This window comes from Aphelocoma coerulescens, chromosome 8 (assembly GCF_041296385.1).
Source record: "Aphelocoma coerulescens isolate FSJ_1873_10779 chromosome 8, UR_Acoe_1.0, whole genome shotgun sequence".
NCBI lineage: Eukaryota > Metazoa > Chordata > Aves > Passeriformes > Corvidae > Aphelocoma > Aphelocoma coerulescens.
The window spans coordinates 22,589,945-22,609,766 of record NC_091022.1 but is presented as its reverse complement, the minus strand read 5'-3'; the positions used below and the strand labels follow the sequence as shown (position 1 = coordinate 22,609,766).

The following is a 19,822-nucleotide window of genomic DNA, read 5'->3' as shown; positions in this document are numbered from 1 at the left end:
CATCCTGGGCCCCGACAGCGATGACAGCACATGCCCACACACACCTGCACACGTGTGCTCTTGCATCCGCATCCTCAGTGAGGCTGCCCAATAGCCCCTCAGGCCACTGTGTAGTGAAGCAGTGTGGTAGGAATGAGCCAGTTAAGGAGAAAACATTTCTGCATCTGGCACCTACCCAGGAACTGGTCTGGCCTGGCAGGGAATGCTGTGTGTGACTGAGCTCCAGCAGTCACTGAGGAATCACTAAGGTGCCCATAGCGATGCTAAGGAAAAGCTCATCAGTCTGCCAGCACTCTCACCCATCGTGGACATGCTGGCCATGGCACATTTGGCTCCCTTAGGAAGGATGGAAAGGCCATAGGCCCTTGACCCACATGGTTCTGCCCTTTGCACTGGCTTTTCCCTCGCACATCTGTGCTGTGTGCATGTGCTGCTTTCTCTAGGAGCCGACACTTTGGGCTTTGCAGTTCACACGTGGGCAGGGCTGGGGCTGGGCTGTCCACACACAGCAGGCAGGCCTGCCACCCTGGGCTGGGGTTTCACACCTGAACAAACTTGGGTGCTGCTCTGCAGTCAGGGGCCAGGTGATGGCTTTACTGCTGAGCACTAACTTTGAATACGTGACTGTGCTCAGTGCTACAGAACAACATTACTGCAGTGTCCCAGGAGGTTGGAAACTACCGATATCTCCACCAGAGCTATCACCGCTGACCCCTCTCTTTCCTGCAAGTCCAGCCAGGCCTGCACCATGTCAGTGCACTCCTGTACAGCTGCAGGTGGGCAGGAGGTGAGCACACACATGCACAAAGGGAATTGTCACGGAAGGTTTCCAAGCTCCCTGCAGGCACATGGTCCCTGTAGAAAGTGCAGGGCATTCGTGGCTGGGATATACCCGTGGGAAAGGACTTACCTGCCACAGGCTGAGGAGTGTGCCCCTTGCCAAAGGACTCTATGGCCTCTGCTTATTGCTGAAGAAACAGACAGGAAAGCCAGCTTGTATGAAACCCAATTATTCAAATTTATTAACATCAAGAATTATGCAATGATGCTGTAGATTTTTTTTATTAACAAATAGAAAACAGACTGTATACAACAGTGACCCCTACAGCACTATGCATCCACAAGGTAAAAATGAATGTGTCCTCCAACATTACCAACCCTGGATTGCTGATTTCAACGTAGCTTGGATTCTTAACATTCGGAATACATGTGATAATACAATTAGATACCCTTCCACCACCTTTATTCATAACTCAATGCACTCAAAAGAGGGCTGCTCACTCCCCATCTTTAGTGCAAGTGTGATATAATAAGGAGTATTAATATATAGTACCATTAAATTAAGTCCAGTAGTCTTGCCACATTGGTTCATTAGAACATCCTGAAGTAGCGGAAAGTACAATATTCTAGTGACTCTTAACATTTGCAGGATAGCAGAAATTATAGATACACCCAACCTCCGAAGCCATGTGTACTCCCCTCCCCTTCCCTGCAGTACCCTGCTTCCAAAGAGAGCTGGTCCAGCTCTGCTCTGGGTCGGCCGGGCTTGTGCTCCTTGCCTTTGTCAATGCTCTGATGCACTCCACTGGTGAGAGGTGACAGGATGGCGCTTGCACGCACAGAACCGTGGGATTAACACAAAGGGCCGTGTCTTGCTCTTCCCATCCCCTCCCTGGAGAACTGTGGGATCCCCTCGCTACTCCTGCCCACTTCCCAGCAAGACACACACAAAGAGGTTCCAATGCCTGGAGCCCGGGATTTCGGGTCTCTCACAAACAAGGCGACGACAACTCACGTCATATCAGGATCTGCCAATACACACAGTCACTGGATTGGTTGAACACGCATTGTAATAGGACTGAACGGTTTCCAGCTGACAAAGGGATGCTTCTCCAGCGACCCCACATGCCCTCCCAAACCCAAACCTACTAAGGAAATAGTGTGGGGGGGGGAGAAGACTAAAAAAATAATTGGTAGCTTAGGTCCAGTTCCATGAAATTTCATATTCTACAGAGGATTAAAAAGCAGCCTATGGGGAATGGAGACGGGCAGGAACCACAAGCCAGCTGCTGCGAATTACCAAGGAAGCTGCACTAAAATGGGCAGAACCAGCAGTGACTGGGCTGAAATAAACACAGGGCAGTAAAAAATGTAAAAGCAAAAGGAAATTAAAAAACAAAACCCAACTCCCAAAGGTTTGGCGGGTCCAGTTCTGCTTGGGCAAAACATTAAGACTTGCAAAAAATAAAAAATAAAGAGAGAGGAGATTATAAAAACCACTAGTAACTATTTTACATGTTTAAAAAAAAGATCCCATTCCACCCACCTAAAGCCTCGCTGTGAAATGCAGTCGGCATGAGAGAGGGTGAGAGATGCACATGAGCAGAAATTCAGCCAGACTGGAAATGCTTTTGGAGTCGGATTCCCTCATTTGGCGCTGGGGCTAAGTTCCTAAATGCCGTGGTCAAAACTGGTTGGCGTGGAGGTCTGCTGCCTGGGCAGGACCTCCACCTGTACAGAAGGACTGAGGAATGGGTGGCTCTGGCTCAGAGGGACCCGTCTCCACTCCTAGACATCCCCACCGCGACTGGAGGAAAGCACTGTTACGTTGCATAGTGGTCAAAGCTGCCAAGGTACTCCAGTGCGGCTCTGTAGCACAGCTGGTACTGGTCCTGCAAGGCAGCAACGAGGGAAATGTGAGACGTGGGGACACAAGGACAGTGGGCTGTAGGGTCCAACATCCAGAGCCATCAGGTCCCCTCCCTTCTCCCAAAGATCTCCACTGTCACGCACAGGAGGGGAGCTCACCTCTGTCTGCACCATGGCCGGCCGCTGCGTCCGCAAGGTCTTCACCATCTGGAACATGTCCACCACGCCCTCGTAGCGCATCCTCTCCAGCACGATGCTGAGTGTGATGAACACGCCTGTGCGCCCAACCCCAGCACTGCACAGGGAGCAAGAGGGGCCATTACAAGTCCTGCCAGCCCCAGGAAGGCTCTGCAGAGCTCCTAGGAGGGGTGCAAGCCACTCATGGAGCACAGGGACTTGCTCACTGGGGAGAGGCTGCAGTCCCCACTTACCTGCAGTGCACCGTGATGGGCCCATCCTGCCCAAACTGCTCCTTGGTCTTGTGCACCTGCCCAATGAAGTCAATGAAACCCTCTCCTGTCTTTGGCACTCCCTGCTCAGGCCAGTCCGTGAACTGGAACTGGCGGATGGTCCGTGACTGGCCGTCCTGCAGGGAGAGGGGTGTCAGATGTGAACTGTGGGTGAGCGGTGATCTCACTCCCCTCAGCACTGGTGCTCTGACCTGCTCTCAGACCCCCTGAACCAGGCCAGGCGAGAAGGTGCACAGGTCACGGATGAGCCCAGATCTTTTGGTGCATGTTTGGGACCTGTCTCTGTCCTCCCATGTTCACCCCAGTGGCTGAGCTGAGCAGGGCTTTGGGCCCCTACAGGGTCCATTGGGTCAGTGTTTGGGGCCCAGCTCCACCCTAGGACCATGTTTACTGTCACACAAGGGTCCTGTGGCCGGTGAGATGCTGCACACACAGACTCCAGGTGCAGGGGGACCTGGATTAAATGCTTGCCCGAGTGAGCAGCACAAGCAAGGCAGGGTCTGTCGCTGACAGGGATCCCTGAACTGCTCATGGGGCTGGCACAGCTGGCAGGGCAGGAACCTATGGTGAGAGGAGCAGTAGGTGGTGGGCAGCAGCCTTTTCTGCCTGCAGTGCAAGGCAGCACTTGCTTTCTCGTTTCTCCAGGAGCTGTTGCATGCTCCCTTGGCTGGCCTGGGCAGGGCAGAGGCATGAGAGGCAGAGGAGCTGGGGAGCCGGCAGATGCACTCACCCTGGCATCTGTCACCTTGAACTCCCGGAGGATGTACTGTGGCATGTTGTACTCTGCCATGGGGTCCACCACAAAGTACTGGTACCGGGCAGAGCGCTCTGCAGGCCAGTATTGATGGCACTTCTCCTGTGGATGAAGAGCAGGGTAAGACATTAGCACTGACAAGCTGCTGCTCCTCCCTCCCACTCCCTGGGAGCCAATGTGGTTGTGGGGCCACAGGGTCAGCCACCAGACATGCCAGTGGGGGGCTCGCCCAGAGCGACTGGTGCCACACAGACTGGGGTGAGCCAAGAGCTCCTGCCCACAGACAACAGCCCCACAGCCCCCTTCTCCCCACAGCAGGACTCATACCCGGCCCATCTCACGCAGCTTTGTCAACATCACCACAATGGTGGAGTTGTGCTCCCAGAGCATCCGCCAGAAATCCTCTGTGGTCTCGGCCAGTGGTCCCTGCGTGGCGATGTAGGCCTTCTGCTGCCTGTGACAAACACAGTGGTGCTCAGAGCAGCTCCTCAGATATGGGCAGCAGCTGCTTCTGGGGGCTGGCAGGGTGGGTGAATGGGAGGCAGGGCCCCATGGTACCAGGCAAGGCTGACAATCCAGCTGTAGGAGGCAGGTCTCTAGGATGAGCCATGGGCTCTGGGGGACAGATGAGCCTGGCCAGCACTTCTAAGTGCTCCCCACAGACACAGTGAGCACCACAACGCAGAGGATCCAGAAAGGCTCTTAGTCCTTGCTGGGGTGATGGCGTCCCCAGCCCAGCCTTTTGCTGCTGCTTGTCTCCAGTGCTGCTGTTGCACTGAGAGCCCTCTTGGCACCCAGGCCCTCACCAGCAGGCTGCCAGCACCCACCTGGGCTGGAAGGAGAGACTGTGCTTGGGGATGATCCCAGCAGCACCCCTCTGTTTCTGCACTTTTACTCTCTGCAGTACCCACCATCCCTCCCACTGCAAGGGAAAACACAGAGCAGATGAACCAGGTCACCTGGATTACACACTCCAGACAATAATGAGGGCAGTGTGGAAACCATGAATACAGTTTTGTCTGCTTTTCTAAAGCTTCAGAACTTGTTCTTGGTTCCACTGCAAACCAGAGCAGTGGAACCAAGAACACCTCTCAGCACCTCTCCTAATTTTCCGTGTGACCTGCCCCAGACTGGCCCCCACCCTTAAGAAAGGCCCTTTGATGCTTTGGTCTCAGCTCTGCTATGCCGGTATCTTGGCTCTCCAAGCTCCCAGCCTGGCACAGCAGAGCCCGGGCTGGCTCTGCCACTGCGGGGCGCTGGAGCCCGCGGGACCAGGGCTGGAATCCTCTGTCCTGCCTTCCTCCCTCTGTTCTGCCTTCATCCCTCTGCTGGTGCTATTTTTAATGGTGCTAAAATTAATGAACGTGCTGCAGGGCAGCTGTAACATGCGGGATGCAGACAGGGGCTGCTTCAAGATGCATTTATAAGGCATCATAAAAAACAGGGAATGGGGATGCAGAATGAAGTGAAAGAGCTAATAAAGATGCAGCATCAATATCTGCAGGACCTTGGGTCAACTGATTTCTTTAGATACCTAGAAGATTGCTGCTTTAGATACCTAGAAGATTGCTGGTTCAAAGGAAGGGATGGGAAGAGGTAACAGAACTTGGGGATGGAGTAAGTAGCACCACCTGCTGTACTGGCAGCCCTCGTCCTCCCTCCATAGCATCACCAAGAGGCAAAGCCAGCATTGCTCTCCATCAGGTCTGGAGCCAGGACAGTGGCTGCAGTCCATCTGCCAGATGCAGGCTGCAGCCAGGCAGCCACCTTAATGACTGGTGGTGGATGGCTCAGAGCCATACGGGCAGGAGGGAGTGGAGGCTGCTCTGTGACAGCTTTTCTCCAGTCCCTTCATCCTTCCCCTTAACTCTGTCCCACCCTAAGGGAGTCTGGCTTGCTCTGTTTTTCCTGTGTTGGGATGCTCCCAGGGTTGCTCTGCTTTTGCTCCTTGTCCATTCTTGCCTCCATGTAGCCCTTCTCCCTGGGAACCCTTGCTGGGCTCAGCTGCTGGAGCAGGGACAAAGCACAGAGCTGCTGGCCTGGCTGCACCCACATCTGTTCTCTTTGGCAGTGCGTTTTGCTTCTGGGAGGTTACCAATCCAAAAGAGGCAGGTGGGCAAAGCCAAGCTGAAGGAGGAATGTGCCACATCTGTCATTGTATCCCCCACTCCTGCACTGATGATGGTGCACATGAGGGATGACCCTACTGTGATGGTGCACAGAGAGATGACAGGACAGGCCTTTTATGAGCATCATTGTGATTTGGTTTGGATTATTGTCTAGGGGTTGGTTGGGAAGGGGATATGGTCATTGAGATGTTTTTTTCTCCTGGCATTTAGCATCTGAGAATGAGATGCCAGCAGACAGATATAGAAAACTTAAGTATTACTGCCCCACTAGATCTTAATTTGTGCTTTCTAAACTGTATTCTGGAGAGAGGAACCTGGTGATGGGCTCCCCAGTGTCCAGCACCAGCCCAGCCTGAGGATCCAGACTCCTCCCAAAATCAAGACATGGAACAAGTCTTGAGCTGCTGCCTGATCAGCCACTCATTGGAAGCGCACTTCTCAGTCTAGTTACTACAGTGGGGAGGCAGGTTTGAGTAGATATAGCCAAGGGATGCCTACCAGAATATCCCATAAAACCTCCCCAGGAGCCAGCACAGCCTGCCACTCCAGCCATGTGGGCATCTGTCTACAGCAACACAAGCCAGCCTGGCAGTGCTCACTCACAGGAAACTTCACAGATTGTAACTACACACACTGAAGTGTCTGAGAAGATGGAAATAGATAAAATGCAACAAAGTGGTCCCTGGCCCACCTCAGGCAGTCAGGACCAGTCCTCAGGAAAGAGAAGGGAGCTCTGACTGGGTTCCCAAGCAGGCAGGACAAGCTGGCACAGTCACCCAAGGTGATCCTTACCTGTAGCCATCTATGAAGCTGGCATTGATGTAGTCAGAGCCCTCGACACCCCGGATGGGCTGCAGGCAGACTCTCGTCAGCTCATACGGCATAATGTTCACGAGGCGATTCTTGAATTTGTTGCACGGGAGGTTGGCACTGATGAAACGTGAGGTATGTGCTTTAGAGTTGGCCAGCAGCTGAAAGAGGAGGAGACATGTCAGATCCCTGCTGGGGATGCAGCAGTCTGGGGGCAGAATTGGGATGCTGGCAGCAGTTATGTAGTGGAGTGGAGACCCACAGCAGCTCTCTGACACAGCCAGGACATGAAGCTTTATACCTCACTGAGCCAGAGATGTGTGCTTGGTGGTGGCAGCGAAGCAAAGCTTTTCCTCTTCCAATGTCTTGCTATTTACTTCTCACCCCAGAAGAACCCAAGAAAATGTGAGGATTGTGACAGTTTTAGGTAAAGAAGATCTATTTTGGGTTACTGTGAGACATTTTATAGCTCTCTTTGAGTCCCATAAACTGGAGTCATGGTACATGTGTTACTTAGATCTGCTGCCAGATTCAAACACAAGTGCCTCTTCCCCCACTCCCCCCTTTTTTTTTTTGTTTTCCCTCCCCAAAAGACTACCTCCAGCATCTCCAGAACCACCCTTCTCTCTATAAGTGGGAGCTGGACCTCAGCAGAGGTTCCCTGCAGAGGGACAGGGTTGCTCTCTGGGGAGCAACGCAGCAATGTGAAGACCTCCCATATCCTGCTCCCCTGGACACTGCCAGGGCACAGAGAGGGGCAATTTCATTACTGTTCTCAAGAGACCCTTGGAAAAATGAAAGGAAAACAAAATTTTGTCTTTCTTACAACAGAACTGCTTGAGTTGAGCACAATTCTGTGGCTCTCTTGAGGAGTTTCTCAGGGCAGATGTCACCATGAGACACTCATGCAGCATGTTTTACTGTGCCAACCCCAGGATACCAGCAGCTCTGATAACCACAGGATGGAGCTTCTCAACTATTCCCAGTTTAGATGGAAAGTCAGTATTTTGCCTCTCCTGCTCTTTTGTCACTTGGAGGGAATCCCAAGGGTGAAGCTGTACTGCTGCAGTTTATTTCACAGCGCCTGCATGGTCTGCTGCCTCCCTGCATGAGCTATATTCCCCTGCAAGAGTTCACTGGACTAATGCACCTCATCTGAGAATATGGGCACGTAACAGAGCTCACTTCCAGCTCCAAGGCTGTAATAAATATCTGCAATTGGCATACACAGATTCAGGCAGAAAAATGTGGGCTTGGCTTCTCAAAAATGGTGTGCCTTAAAACACTGCCTTCACCAATTCTAGACACTGAGGCTTGGTGCTGAGGTGGTTAAAAGATTACAGAGCTCAGCATTGAAGAAATGAGACTAGAAATGTCTCACATATTTAAATTGGAGCTGTTTCCAGACAAGTTGTTCACAGTAACATCAATTATCACTAACATGATCTGCATCTGATTTCAGATGCATCTCCTGCTGCACAGTGAACCTAGAGCAGAACGTGCTGCTGAGAGCTGCACATCCATCTGCCTTTTATATCCTCTCCAGAAGCTGCCAATCCAGGAGGGACTGTGGCCGACACAAGCTTTACAATTCAAATGTATTTTAAATCACTGCCTACCTGCTTTAGAAACACACAAAAGAATAACTGTCTGTAATGATCCATAGCTCCCCTCTCCCAACCCCTGGATGAGTGGCCCATGGGGTTCTGTGGGCAGAGACAGGGCACTGGAGAACTGGGGTGCTGGGGCTCTGCCACCAACCTTGAATTCCAGCTCCATTGCAGTAACACTCTCCCCTGGTGGCACCTGGGTCAGCTTCTGGATGTGGGCGAAGAGGTTGCGTGCGGGCACCTCAGTATTGCCACACGTGGCAGCCTCCAGCAAGGCCTCGTGGATGAAGATGTACTGGTCCTCTGTCTGCACCATGTAGTTGCGCTGAGAGCGCATGCACGTCACGTGGCCATAGATGTCCACAGTCTTCTCGTGCTTCATCCGCTCCAGCATGGCATCGATGACAATGAAGCAGCCAGTTCGGCCCACGCCGGCACTGCGGGAGCAAAGCACACGGCCTGAGATGACACGGTCTCCTACAGGTGTCACACGAGCTCTCACATTGCTTAAGAGATCACCCAGAGCTAGGGCACACAAAAGGGGAGTAAAGGCTGCTCCCTGTGAGCGGAGCTCCAAACAAGAAGTGACAGGAGGAGTAAGGGAGAGAATCACCGAAGAATGTGAGAGGCTGCTCAGCCTTTCTGCTGTCCCCCTTTCACTGCTGGATTGGAAAGGACACAGTGTCACCCTGCTGATCTCTGTGGTGGCTGCAGCCCCTCCACAAGGGAAGGAGAAATGTGTTTAACAGGCAGGGGAGTGACAACGCACGTGTGTGTGAAGTCAGAAGACATGAAGAGCAGGCTGGGCCCTAACACCAGTGAAACCCACAATTTCAAGCCTGCTTGTCCCCTCACCTCGGTCACTGTTTCCTCACCCATAAAACAAGCACAGCCAGCCCGAGAGGGGAAGCAGAAAGCTGAGGTCATGCACGACTGTGCTGAGCCCTTTACTCAAGCACCAAATGCCTCTCTACAACTGTTGGAAGGGCAGCAGCAAACCTCAAACTACTCACTCTGAGAGCACCCTGAAAACAACAGATATGCTGTTGTGACATGTAAACACAGGCAGAGATAGGGAGCTAGGCATTTCCTCATTTATGGTGCAAGTCATATCCTTAACAGGGCTTTAATACAGCTTGTTTGTGTGTTAATTATATTCCACTACCATCTGAAACAGAGCATGAAAGAAGAGCATTAAACACTGCTAGTAAGGCGTATGCTGGAACAGCAATGATGGAGTGGTTTGTTGGAGTAACAGTCCCCTCTTGGCTGGTACAAATAAATCTTGGCTGGGTAAGATGCTGAGCCTCCGTAGACTAATATTTTGCCTTAAGAGCTGCCTTTCTATCCTGTGGAAGAGTGCTGCTCTTCCACCATTCAGAACCATTCAGAAATACTGCATATGGATGTTTGTAGAGGTCACTGCATGGATTTCTGTCAGTGATGTGCCTCTGAAGGTACCACCCACTTATGCTGGGCACAGATAATTTAATTCTTAAATGGTACTTGCCGTTTTACAGGAAAATGTGTTTTCTGAGGCTCTCCGTGCAGCAGTGCTGTTTAATCTGATGCAGCAGTAGCAATAGAAATGTCACACCACTGCATTACCGCTGCTGGGCCTGTTCTGCTGCCAGCCCAAGCGTTCAGTGCAGGTTATGCTACCATGAAACCTTTCCCACAAGAACGGGAGACTCCACTTTCAGACAGGTTAAAGCTCCTGCAGCCAGAAGGTAAACACAACAGTCCTACCTGCAATGCACAACCATGGGCCCAGCATCTGTTGGGTTACAGGCCTTGACCCGTCGCAGGAAAGCGAGGATTGGGGTGGGGTATTCTGGGACCCCGTGATCGGGCCAAGCCATGAACTGGAACTGTCGAAGCTCTGTCTTCTCACTGGAGCCATTCTGTTGAAGACAAAGAGGAGTTGTTTTGCATGAGAACAGTCTCATCCCAGTGCAGGAACCTGCTGATGGGGCAACAACAGCAACAGGCATGCAAAGCTCTGTGTGATGATGCATGTACTGGGCTTTCCCTAGCGAAAATTTGGAGGAAAAACGTAGGTTTATTGCAAAGCTTCTGTACATACAGATGATCCGTAGAAAGGCAGTTGACAGAGACAGCAGAGCAGCTCTGCAGAAGTAGACCAGACTGCAGGGAAGGTGGAAGACTCTTCTGCACAGCACTTATTGCATGTTCAGGGAAAATGGGGACTGGGCATGGAAGGGCTACAGCAGCCAGTTCCCTCCCTGCTCCTCTGCATCATGGGTGTCCCTAGGCTGGGTGATCAGCCTGTGTCTGCAGACTGCCCCATTCCTCTCTGGGCTTGGCTGAGTGATCTATGCAGCAAGTGGTAGGAGTGGCTGAGTGATTGCTGGGGCCTTTCTGGGGTGTGCATCCCCTATGAGCACTGGGCCCAGACTCAGTCATGCACAGAGGCAGCTCGCTGCAAAGCCTGTCTGCATTGCCATGGCACGCTGCTGCTGGCACTGCCCCCAGGGACTTCCAAACACTAATGAGGAATGCAGCAGGCAGGAGAGAAGGGTTTGTGCTCACATCAGAAATAGCCCCTCTATTTGCATTATTAGTGACAGGAGTGATAAAAATTCACTGCTTCCCATGTTGTCCCTCTAATGGGAGGACAGCTGCTACCTGTACACTCGCCAGAGGCAAGAAGAGCCCTGCTCTGGGGCCCATCACAGAATGCACACAGAAGAGCATCAGATATCCTGGCCAAAGTCCAGTAGTGGCCAGATGCACAACCTGCAGCTGATCTCCTACTGCAGCCCATCTGTGAGACATGGCTCATGTGCAGACTGGCCACATCCTTGGCCAAGCCAGGTACAGCCAGTGGCCACTGCCTGTGGGCCATGGAGCACCTTGCAGCACTGGGAAGCCTCTCTGCACTACCCGGAGCAGCAACAGCCCAGCCAGACCCATACCTTGTATAGCGCAAAGGTGCGGACGGTGTAGGTCGCCAGCTCGACTGTATCCAGCAGGGTCACCTGGATCATCCCATAGGTTTCCGTACCGCGGCTCGGCCAGTACTGGTCACACTTTACCTGCAGGGAAGTGAAGAGAATGGGTCAGTGATTGGCTGCTGACGGGGGCATCTGGGTGAGGAACAGGGCTCTGCCCTTCAAAGGGTAAAGACAGGAATGAATCACTGTGCAGGGGGCCTCTAAAATCTAGATTTCTTTCCCCCAGAGTGTCCCTATCCCCAGCAAAAAGGCACCACCCCCTGGACTCCTATCCATAAGACTCAGAATCACAAGAATATTCTGAGCTGGAGGGACCCACAAGGATCATCAAGTCCAACTCTTAAGTGAATGGCTCATATGGGTATTGAACCCACAATCTTGGTGTTACTAGCACCATGCTCTGACCAACTGAACTGATCTCAGTGGCTATTCACTGAAAGGGGAGTTTTCTTTTTCACCTGGAGCCATTGGTGAGAAGTGGCAAAGGGGGCCAGGCCACCAGACAGAGCAACAAGAGCAACACCAAATACCAAGACAGTAAGCAGCAATTCCTAGCAGTGATTTGTGCCTGCTGTAGTTCTTCCCTGCTTCCTGTTTGGTGACATGGGCATCTTTGGGGCTTTGCTTGAATCGCCCCCTGCCTGAGCTCCACCTGGATGAAGAGAAGGTTGTGGGTTGATGGGAGAAGAGCTAGTGCAGCAGGGAAGAGGAAATGATGGTTTCTGTGGGCACAGCTCTACTCAAAGGGCAGCTGAGGTGAATGAGATGCAGCTTGTATCCTCACCAGGTCCCTGCTATACCAGCCTGGAGTTCTTGACCCACAGGGGTGGTAGGACAGACCTGAGCCCAGCACAGTAAACAGCAACACAAGAACAGGCACTACCTTTCCCATAACACCTGTAGTCCCCAGGGTGCCCCTGCCAGTGTGGCCTTGGGCAGCAAACCACCCTGGTGACAGGTGGGACACAGCCCGTGCCAGGGCTCCAGCCTGGATGCTGTGTCCAGTCGCTCTGCACTGCTATAGGCTCGAATGCATTGAGCATCACCAAGAGACACCAACCTGTCCTTGTGGCAGGTGGCACATCCCTGAAAGTCTACATCTCCCAGGTGTTTCAAAATGGCTCTTGCAAGGCACAGATGCCAACTCAGACACAGACACATCTTGTTCTCCCTCTGCAAGAAGGCACAGACTGGCCAAACTATCCCCTCAGGCCCCTCCTGCAGGCAGCACTGTCCCATCATGAAAACACTGCTGCTCCCTAGAGACCTCCTGCTCTGCAGAATCCTTATCACCCCTTCAACTCTGCAGCCAGAGTGCTTTGAGTTACTGGCCACAGGCCTTGTTGCATCCCACTTGGCAGAGGGCCCTAACACATCCCCAGGGGCCCATCCCTCTGCCCTCATCTCCCTGCACACCTGTTGATGCTCTCCTCCTCCTCCTCTTCACAGCTCAGTGTTTGCAAACTACTCCTCCGTTTTTTTCTCTGAAGCCCCAAGCTCCCTATTTAATTGGCACCCTGAGCATCCCTGTTTCATCTGGTACCTGGCTCCCCCACCCTGCAGAGCCACAGTGCCTGGCTGACAGGAGGAAGACTTCACTCCCACCCATGTACACCACACCGAAAATGGTTTCCCGCCCTAGGAGAGAGGAGTGAATGGAAGATCATCCGTGCTTGTCAAGGAATAGTAAACCTAATTATTAGCAGAATGTGTTTACAGGCGAATGTGTGGGAAGGGAAACAATAAGCTTAATTAGGAATCGATGAAGTTCTGCCTTTTAATAGAAAGCACTTGCAGCAGGGTGGGGCTTGTGAAAGCTAAGAGCCTTCATGCTGCACTCTGACTCTGGAGTGCAGCAACGTGGAGTCAGAGGGATGCATCTCTCTCTGCTTTTTGGGTTCTGCTCTCAGTAAGTCCTGCCCTGGCAGAAGTGCCTGGAGTAAGGCTGCCTAATGGGGTACTGCAGGTGCCTGTGAAAGCAGAGCAGCTCTGCTGCCTCCTGCCCAGGGTTTCCTGCCACTTGGGCTGCTGTGCTGCCTTGGATTTGTGGCAACATGGCAGGCCCTGCAAAAATCTCAGGATTCCTCTTCCTCACTTGGCACAGAGTATTTGATGCCAACTGGCTACAGCACCAACAACTTGGAGGCCACAAATATTATTTCACAGCTAAACCGATCCCATCTTCATGAGTGGGTTGCAGCTGCAGGCTGTCTCCACGAGGCCTGAGTTTGCCTTGCCTGGCTGGGGGATAATGTGACCCTCTCTAAGGGAGGGGAGAGCAGCACAGCATCCTGCAAATGCTGGGGGCAGCTGCTGTGTCACCCTTGGTTTGGTTTGCAGGGGATGTTTCAGGGGAGCAGCACAGCCTGTGCCTGAGTCTACACCTCAGGGATGGCCGTCCCCTCCTGCCACCCACATGCTGCAGGGTTGTGTACTTGAGCACAAAACAAACTTCAGAGGAATTCCCTGTGTGGGATAATAGCACTGCCTGGGCTGGTAATTGAAAATTATTTATTCATGACCAGATAAGAGTCAGTCACATTTTCTGCCAAATTTACCCATAATGTTTATGCCCCATTTTCAAGCTCTGTAAATTTTATGCTGAAGCCGATGCACTGTGGCACTAAAGCAGATAAGAGATGTTTTCTTCTGGCAGTGCTTGTTTCTCATTAACTTAAGGAGCACAGTAATGTCCTGAACAGCCATTTATTGCAGCTTTGCTGAGTGGCTCCTGTCCCTCCCCTTCGATGCCCTGAGCCCAAGAGCAGCCGGGCACTTCTCTTCAGCTGGAGAGCTGTGCTCTGCTCCCGGCCCTGCTCACAAGCTCCAGATGGCATTGCTGTCAGCGAGAGGGCTGGAGCATGATGTTCTCTTTCCCAGGGCCTTTGAGCACCAGCTTCTTAACACTCCTTTCTAGGGACATGAAATGCCAGGGGAGATCATGCCCCAGGGATGGCGGCTTGGTGCTCTGGGCTGGAACAGAACAAGCCATAGTTCTGCTGTGGGAGACCTCACTCTGCCAGGCTCTTGGGGATAGCCCAGGGCAGGAGAAATCCTGCTTTAATACCTCTCTCCTGGCAACACAGCCCAGCAGGGATGCGCCACGCTTGCAGCTTCAGGAAAGCTAATCTACAATGTGTGTTTCTGAACTGCCACCAAATGATTCTGAAACTGATTGTAAAGCTTTGAAGGCAGCTAAATTGCACAATCCAGCCATTTCTATCCTTTATGTGCTTCTCACTTTGTGAAAACATGAAAAAGGGAGGATGATTTGGACCATCAAGCCAGCTGAAATTGCAGACCATAAAAGCTGATGCTCCTTAAAAGATTTTTTTTCCCTCTGCAGCTCAGGAACCCTTTAAAGCAGTGTCACCCCCACAGGGCTGCCAAGCTGGTCCCGGTCGGCTTATCACAGCACTGCCGAGGGTGACCTGGGGAGCTCGCCTGGAAAGGCAGCAGAGCCTGCTCTGCACTGGGCAGCTCGCCATGAGGCCCAGCTACCCACCCCAGGCTCTGCAGCTGGAGACACAGTCCTGTGCCTGCACCAAAGCCCCTGGGCAAGGGGACTTTCAAGCAAGGTCACCCTTGGGTAATGGCTTTGATGCCATGTGACTGCCTGGAGCAATGTTGCCCCACAGCAGCAGGAGCATCAGCAGGCACCAATGCTGCAGGGACCCAAGGGATTACATCAGATGAAGTCTGAAGGCTCTGGAGTGGAATGAACTGCAAAACAGTGACTCATGCTGAAAGTCTGGAGCAATGGGCAATGACTAGCATTAGGATCTTCACTGGTCCCAAAAAGGTGTGCTCCCAAGAGAGCTCTAGCCATTACCAAAAGGGCATGAGGAAAAGCAGAGCAGGAAGGTGGCTAAAAGCCATCTTGCCTTGGAAGATGATGAAAAAGACAACAAAAAACCCCAGAGAATATAATCTCCTGGAAGTCCACATCACAGCTCCCCACCACGGCCCTGCTGTGAGGGAATGCCCTGACACACCTACAGGGTCCAGCAAACATATCCAGGTAAGTCCTTGCTGTGGATCACTACTTCAACTCAGGAGTGACCAGATTTCTCCACTGCCTCTCCTGGCAACCTGCCTCTCCCACAGTGCCTGAGAAAACTGCCCACTTCTCATTAGTGCTGGGGATGTGCCAAAGAGGCAGCAGGACATGGGCAGGCAGTGCCAGGGAGCAAATGCAGAGGTCTGGGTCTGGTCAGGTCAGCCTAGAGGCCCTGGGCACCATGCCCAACCAGGCAGGCTGCCTGAGATTCTGTGAAGGCTCTGGTCACCTCCTGCCCATAACAAGGATTCACAGTGTCACCAAAAGCCTGGCCACACGCACTGTGTTTGGGACAGAAACCAATACTGCAGGATGATATGACGGAGCGTGCTGGGGGGAGATAACGCACAGCTCAGCACCACAGGCATCTCAGGCAAAGACAAGTGCCTGTGGGGTCAAAGGAAACCTGTTATCTTCAAGAAACATGCACCTTGGAGTGCCTTGCCCTAACTGAGCATCCCAGAAGTTAAGTGAGTCAGGATTCCAGGCACAGATTTATTTGGCAACCCAGAAGGGATTTTCCTTGTTCTTCAAATATATGCTCCATCACTGAAATGTGAAGGCATAAAAAAGTCCCCATTTAACCCCCAGCCACAGAGAGCAGCTGACCAGAAGCTTCTGATCTTGCTTAGCCTGTGTGCCAAGCCTTGAGTCACAGGGCAGGTCAGAATAATTTCCCTCCCTGTTTGGGCTGTGTGGGTGACAGTGGCCATTGGACAGAAGAGGCAGGGCTCTGCAGCATGAAGCACAGTACAAAGCTGGGGTTGGATCTCTAGACACAGCTCATCTCCAAGGAATGCTGTTTTTCCCAGAAGGCTGTAGGGCATTTGAAGAGCTGAGGAAACTCAACAACAAGGCCTGTTTTTTGTACATTGGGAAAAGCAGATCTGTTTTTCCACAGTCATTGGTGGTTTCAGCTGCTTCCCCCCAGCCAGAGTGGGCTGGGACATCCCTGTGAGCATTTCGGTGCTAAAGCTTTGAAAAGGAGGGAGAGCATGCGGCAAAAGTTTTAACTAAACCCAAACTTGACAGTTTCTGCTTCTCAAGAATGAGCTTATTGGGCTAAAAATAATCAGTGCTTCACAGCTTGAGTGCACAAGCCCCTTTTGCTGTTGGCATGGCAACACTAAAATATTCTGCAAGTACAAATGCTCACCACTGAAATTTTACTTTTAGGAACAAACTGAATCATGAGAGGCAGAAGCTACGTCCTCCTTGGGCAGGCTTTGCCCAAAGGGTGCATCTGGGCACAGGAGGACTTGGTCACAGCTTACAAACTCCTGCTTCGGGGGCTGAGTTAGAACCTCTGTCATGAAAACTGCATCATATGCAGTAAAAGCTCCTGCTCCTCCAGCTCACGCCTTCCCCACGGTCTACAGGCAGCTTTGCATTTATTACATCAGAATATCTAATCCTGGCAGTATAAGCTGATCATTTATACATGTTGTCATTGGACAAAGCACAAATTAGTCTTGTTACTGCAACGAGACCCTGTCAGCCATTCCTCTGTATTGCCTGAAATGCCAAGGCCCTGTCAGGCTGCTGGATGCTGCTGGTAGCACCCAACTGTTGCAGCTTCTCAGCTTCTGGGATGGTCCACACTCCCCATCTCAGAGCTTTTCTTTCCCTCTTTGGTGCGACTGATGTAGGCAGAAAAGGATGGGTGTGCATGCAGACATGCAGGCAAAATAGGGGTAAACCAGCAGGCCAGCAACAGGAGGTTGTGCCACCCTTTTGCCCCACAGGGATATGTTTACAAGGCACTTGCTGCTGGGCTGCCTGTAGCAGTGAGCCACACCACTGGCATTGCCTCTCCCTGGATGTCCTTACACTGAAGTGATCCCATTCCTCTTTTCTGCCCCCCAACAGCTCCAGAAAAGAGAGAAAGCACACACTGTACCCTGGACTTCTCCTCCAGCCTGGTCATCATGACTATGGTTGCTGTTCTCTGTTCCCACACCATCCTCCAGAAGTCGCTGAGGGTTTCTGGCAGCGGTCCCTGCGTGGCGATGTAGGCGTTCTGCTTCCGGTACCCATCAATGTAATTGGCATTGATGTAATCACTGCCTGGGACCCCTGTGGAGGAGAAAGAGGGCAAGAGTTACTGGGGGCAGCCCACAACCCTGTACCTATTGCTCTGCTGGGCCCCGCAGGCAGGGGAAGAGGCTGGCATGTTCACAAGGCTCTTGACAAGTCTCCTTTATGGGGTGATGCCAGGATCTCTCCCAGGGAGCCTGCAAAGGACAGGGATGGTGCCTGAAAAAAGAGGAACCCTTTGTAACTCCCACATTAATGCAACAAGCAGGCAACACCAAAGCAGAGAGACAGCTGCCACACGCACACAAAGGGAAATTCACAGGCAGGAATATTAAGGAGCTCATTCAGCCCCAAGCAACTGACTGAAATAATTGTCTTAAATTCACCAGCAATTTGTTATGGTCCTACAGCACCTTTTAAAAATGAGGCTCCTTCATTAGTTTGTCTCTGTTCGCAAGGGATGTCAGGCAGGGATGTCCTCCCATCCTTCCTGCAGGGACAACGATCCACAAGGAGCCAGAATCTCCCTCCCACCACCACTGAAACCCTTCAGTGGGAGACCCCCCTCTGCTGCCTGCTAGCAGAAGCTGCTCCAGCCCCTACTCTGCCTCCACTACTTTAAGGAAAGGAATTTTTCGTAAAGGCCTTTAAAATGCAAACACATAGTTACTAAAATAAATTCGGCAAAGCAGAGGCATGAGGCTGTTTCCAAACCCTGCTCAGCATGGGCTGCCTGGGCTGCAGGGAGAGAAAGCAGCAGGAATCTCATTGTCTCCCCAGGAGAGAGCATCTGCATTTCATTAGAGGAAGGAAATAAAACTGGGGGTCACCCTTCGTCCTTTTGTCCTGGGGAAAATTCTACAGGTCTCAGCAGTCTCCAGCAGACACAAAGTGCCGGCAGCTCTGGGGGAGCGGCAGCAGCTGGAGTGCAGTGCTCGGCTCCCTTGGCATGGGCAGCATGGAGCTGGCAGGGTGCTTCGGGAACAGTTCCCGGGAAGGCACAGACACTACTTACAGCAACTGAGTCAGGCTGGAAAAGAGGGATTCCCCCACGTGCTCACCCCACAGCTGTCTGTGAGGGTTTGCCCATGAGCAGACATGCCAGGCCTTCACATAGCTGCTGCTGCTGCTTAACAGGGCTTGCTGTTACAGACTGTTTGGCCCCCTCTCCTCCTCTTGAAAAGGAGGAGTAGCGCATTACCATTAGAAAAGGCTTTTCCATCTCCCAAAAAAGGATGCTAGTGACTGTAGGGCCATCTGTGTGCAAAGCCAGGCCCCAGTTCCTTCCCCAAGCAGGGGTGCATTGAATTAGCTGTATCTTCCTCATCCTCCATCAGTGGGCTCAGATCTGGGTGTAGAGCTGGGTGTTGGTTTATAAAACAAGGAGACTGGGTGAGCCTGGGCTCCAGCTCCTCTGTGTGCAAGAGGACTAGAAACACGTATTAGCCCAAACTCCAGGGATGTGCTCTTGGAGCCATCGGGGTCAGTGCTAGGGATACCAGGGCCTGAGGCTCCCATGGAGCACAGGGATGTGTGGAGTCTGATATCCCAGGGGAAGAAGCACCCCCTCATCCTGTGTCACCCTGGACACTTAGTTGAGACCATATACTGACAAGTCCCAGAGAAAGATACTGGCCCTACAATAGTGTTGGGACAGAGGGTGGCAGTGGCACTAACAGTGCCATGTTTCACCATGTACTGAGGAAGGCAGCTGAAGTCACACAGAGAGGACAGTGGGAAAGGAGGCTGCTGGGACAGACATCTTTGCTGCCAGCAGTACCCAGAGGCAACCATACAGAACACACTGCTCTGAGGACACTGGGAAAGCTCTACAGTGCCCTTTCTCTTCTGGCCAGCCAGAACACACATTTGATCATGCTGATGCTTGGTATTTGTCCCTGCTCAGCTTAGAACACAGAAAAAGATGGTCCCCTTGCTACAGTCAGGTTCAGCTCCTTGATGGGGTGCCCACTCCAGTTACTCTTACCATCGATGGAAGTCAGGATGACACGGGAGTGGTCATAGGCTATCACGTTTGCATAGCGGTTTTTCGGTTTATTCACTTCCAGGTTGGAGTTCTCCCAGGTGAACTGCTGCCCGGGATCAATGGACTGTAGAGAGAAAGAGAAGGAAGGAGTTGTTAGCAGTCACAGCACAGTGAGATGCTGCAGCACACGGGGGTTTCAGTCAGGAAATCTGCATTGAACTGCACACCTCTCCCCAGGCCAGACATAGCTTCCATGGGTGTCCACAGCAGCAGTGTCAAGCCAGACCACACTGAAAACCAGTTTCTAGTGGCACACACGTCCCATGATCTGCAGGCAA

At 52.2% G+C, this 19,822-nt stretch overlaps 1 protein-coding gene across 7 annotated transcripts in view; it reads right to left on the bottom strand.

Annotated features, from left to right (window-relative positions):
* Positions 1 to 994: 994 nt before the first annotated feature.
* The window catches only part of PTPRF (protein tyrosine phosphatase receptor type F), a 380,389-nt gene continuing 361,561 nt past the window's right edge, over positions 995 to 19,822 (bottom strand). For all 7 annotated transcript variants that reach the window (XM_069023152.1, XM_069023156.1, XM_069023157.1 and 4 more), the window contains 11 exons: positions 19,485 to 19,608; positions 17,361 to 17,536; positions 11,362 to 11,481; positions 10,172 to 10,326; positions 8,574 to 8,859; positions 6,795 to 6,973; positions 4,201 to 4,327; positions 3,850 to 3,975; positions 3,081 to 3,235; positions 2,809 to 2,944; positions 995 to 2,672 (listed from right to left, as the gene is read on the bottom strand). In XM_069023152.1, coding sequence (XP_068879253.1) covers positions 2,604 to 2,672; positions 2,809 to 2,944; positions 3,081 to 3,235; positions 3,850 to 3,975; positions 4,201 to 4,327; positions 6,795 to 6,973; positions 8,574 to 8,859; positions 10,172 to 10,326; positions 11,362 to 11,481; positions 17,361 to 17,536; positions 19,485 to 19,608 — 1,653 coding nt within the window. In that variant the 3' untranslated portion in view covers positions 995 to 2,603. The remainder of the gene's footprint in view (positions 2,673 to 2,808; positions 2,945 to 3,080; positions 3,236 to 3,849; positions 3,976 to 4,200; positions 4,328 to 6,794; positions 6,974 to 8,573; positions 8,860 to 10,171; positions 10,327 to 11,361; positions 11,482 to 17,360; positions 17,537 to 19,484; positions 19,609 to 19,822) is intronic.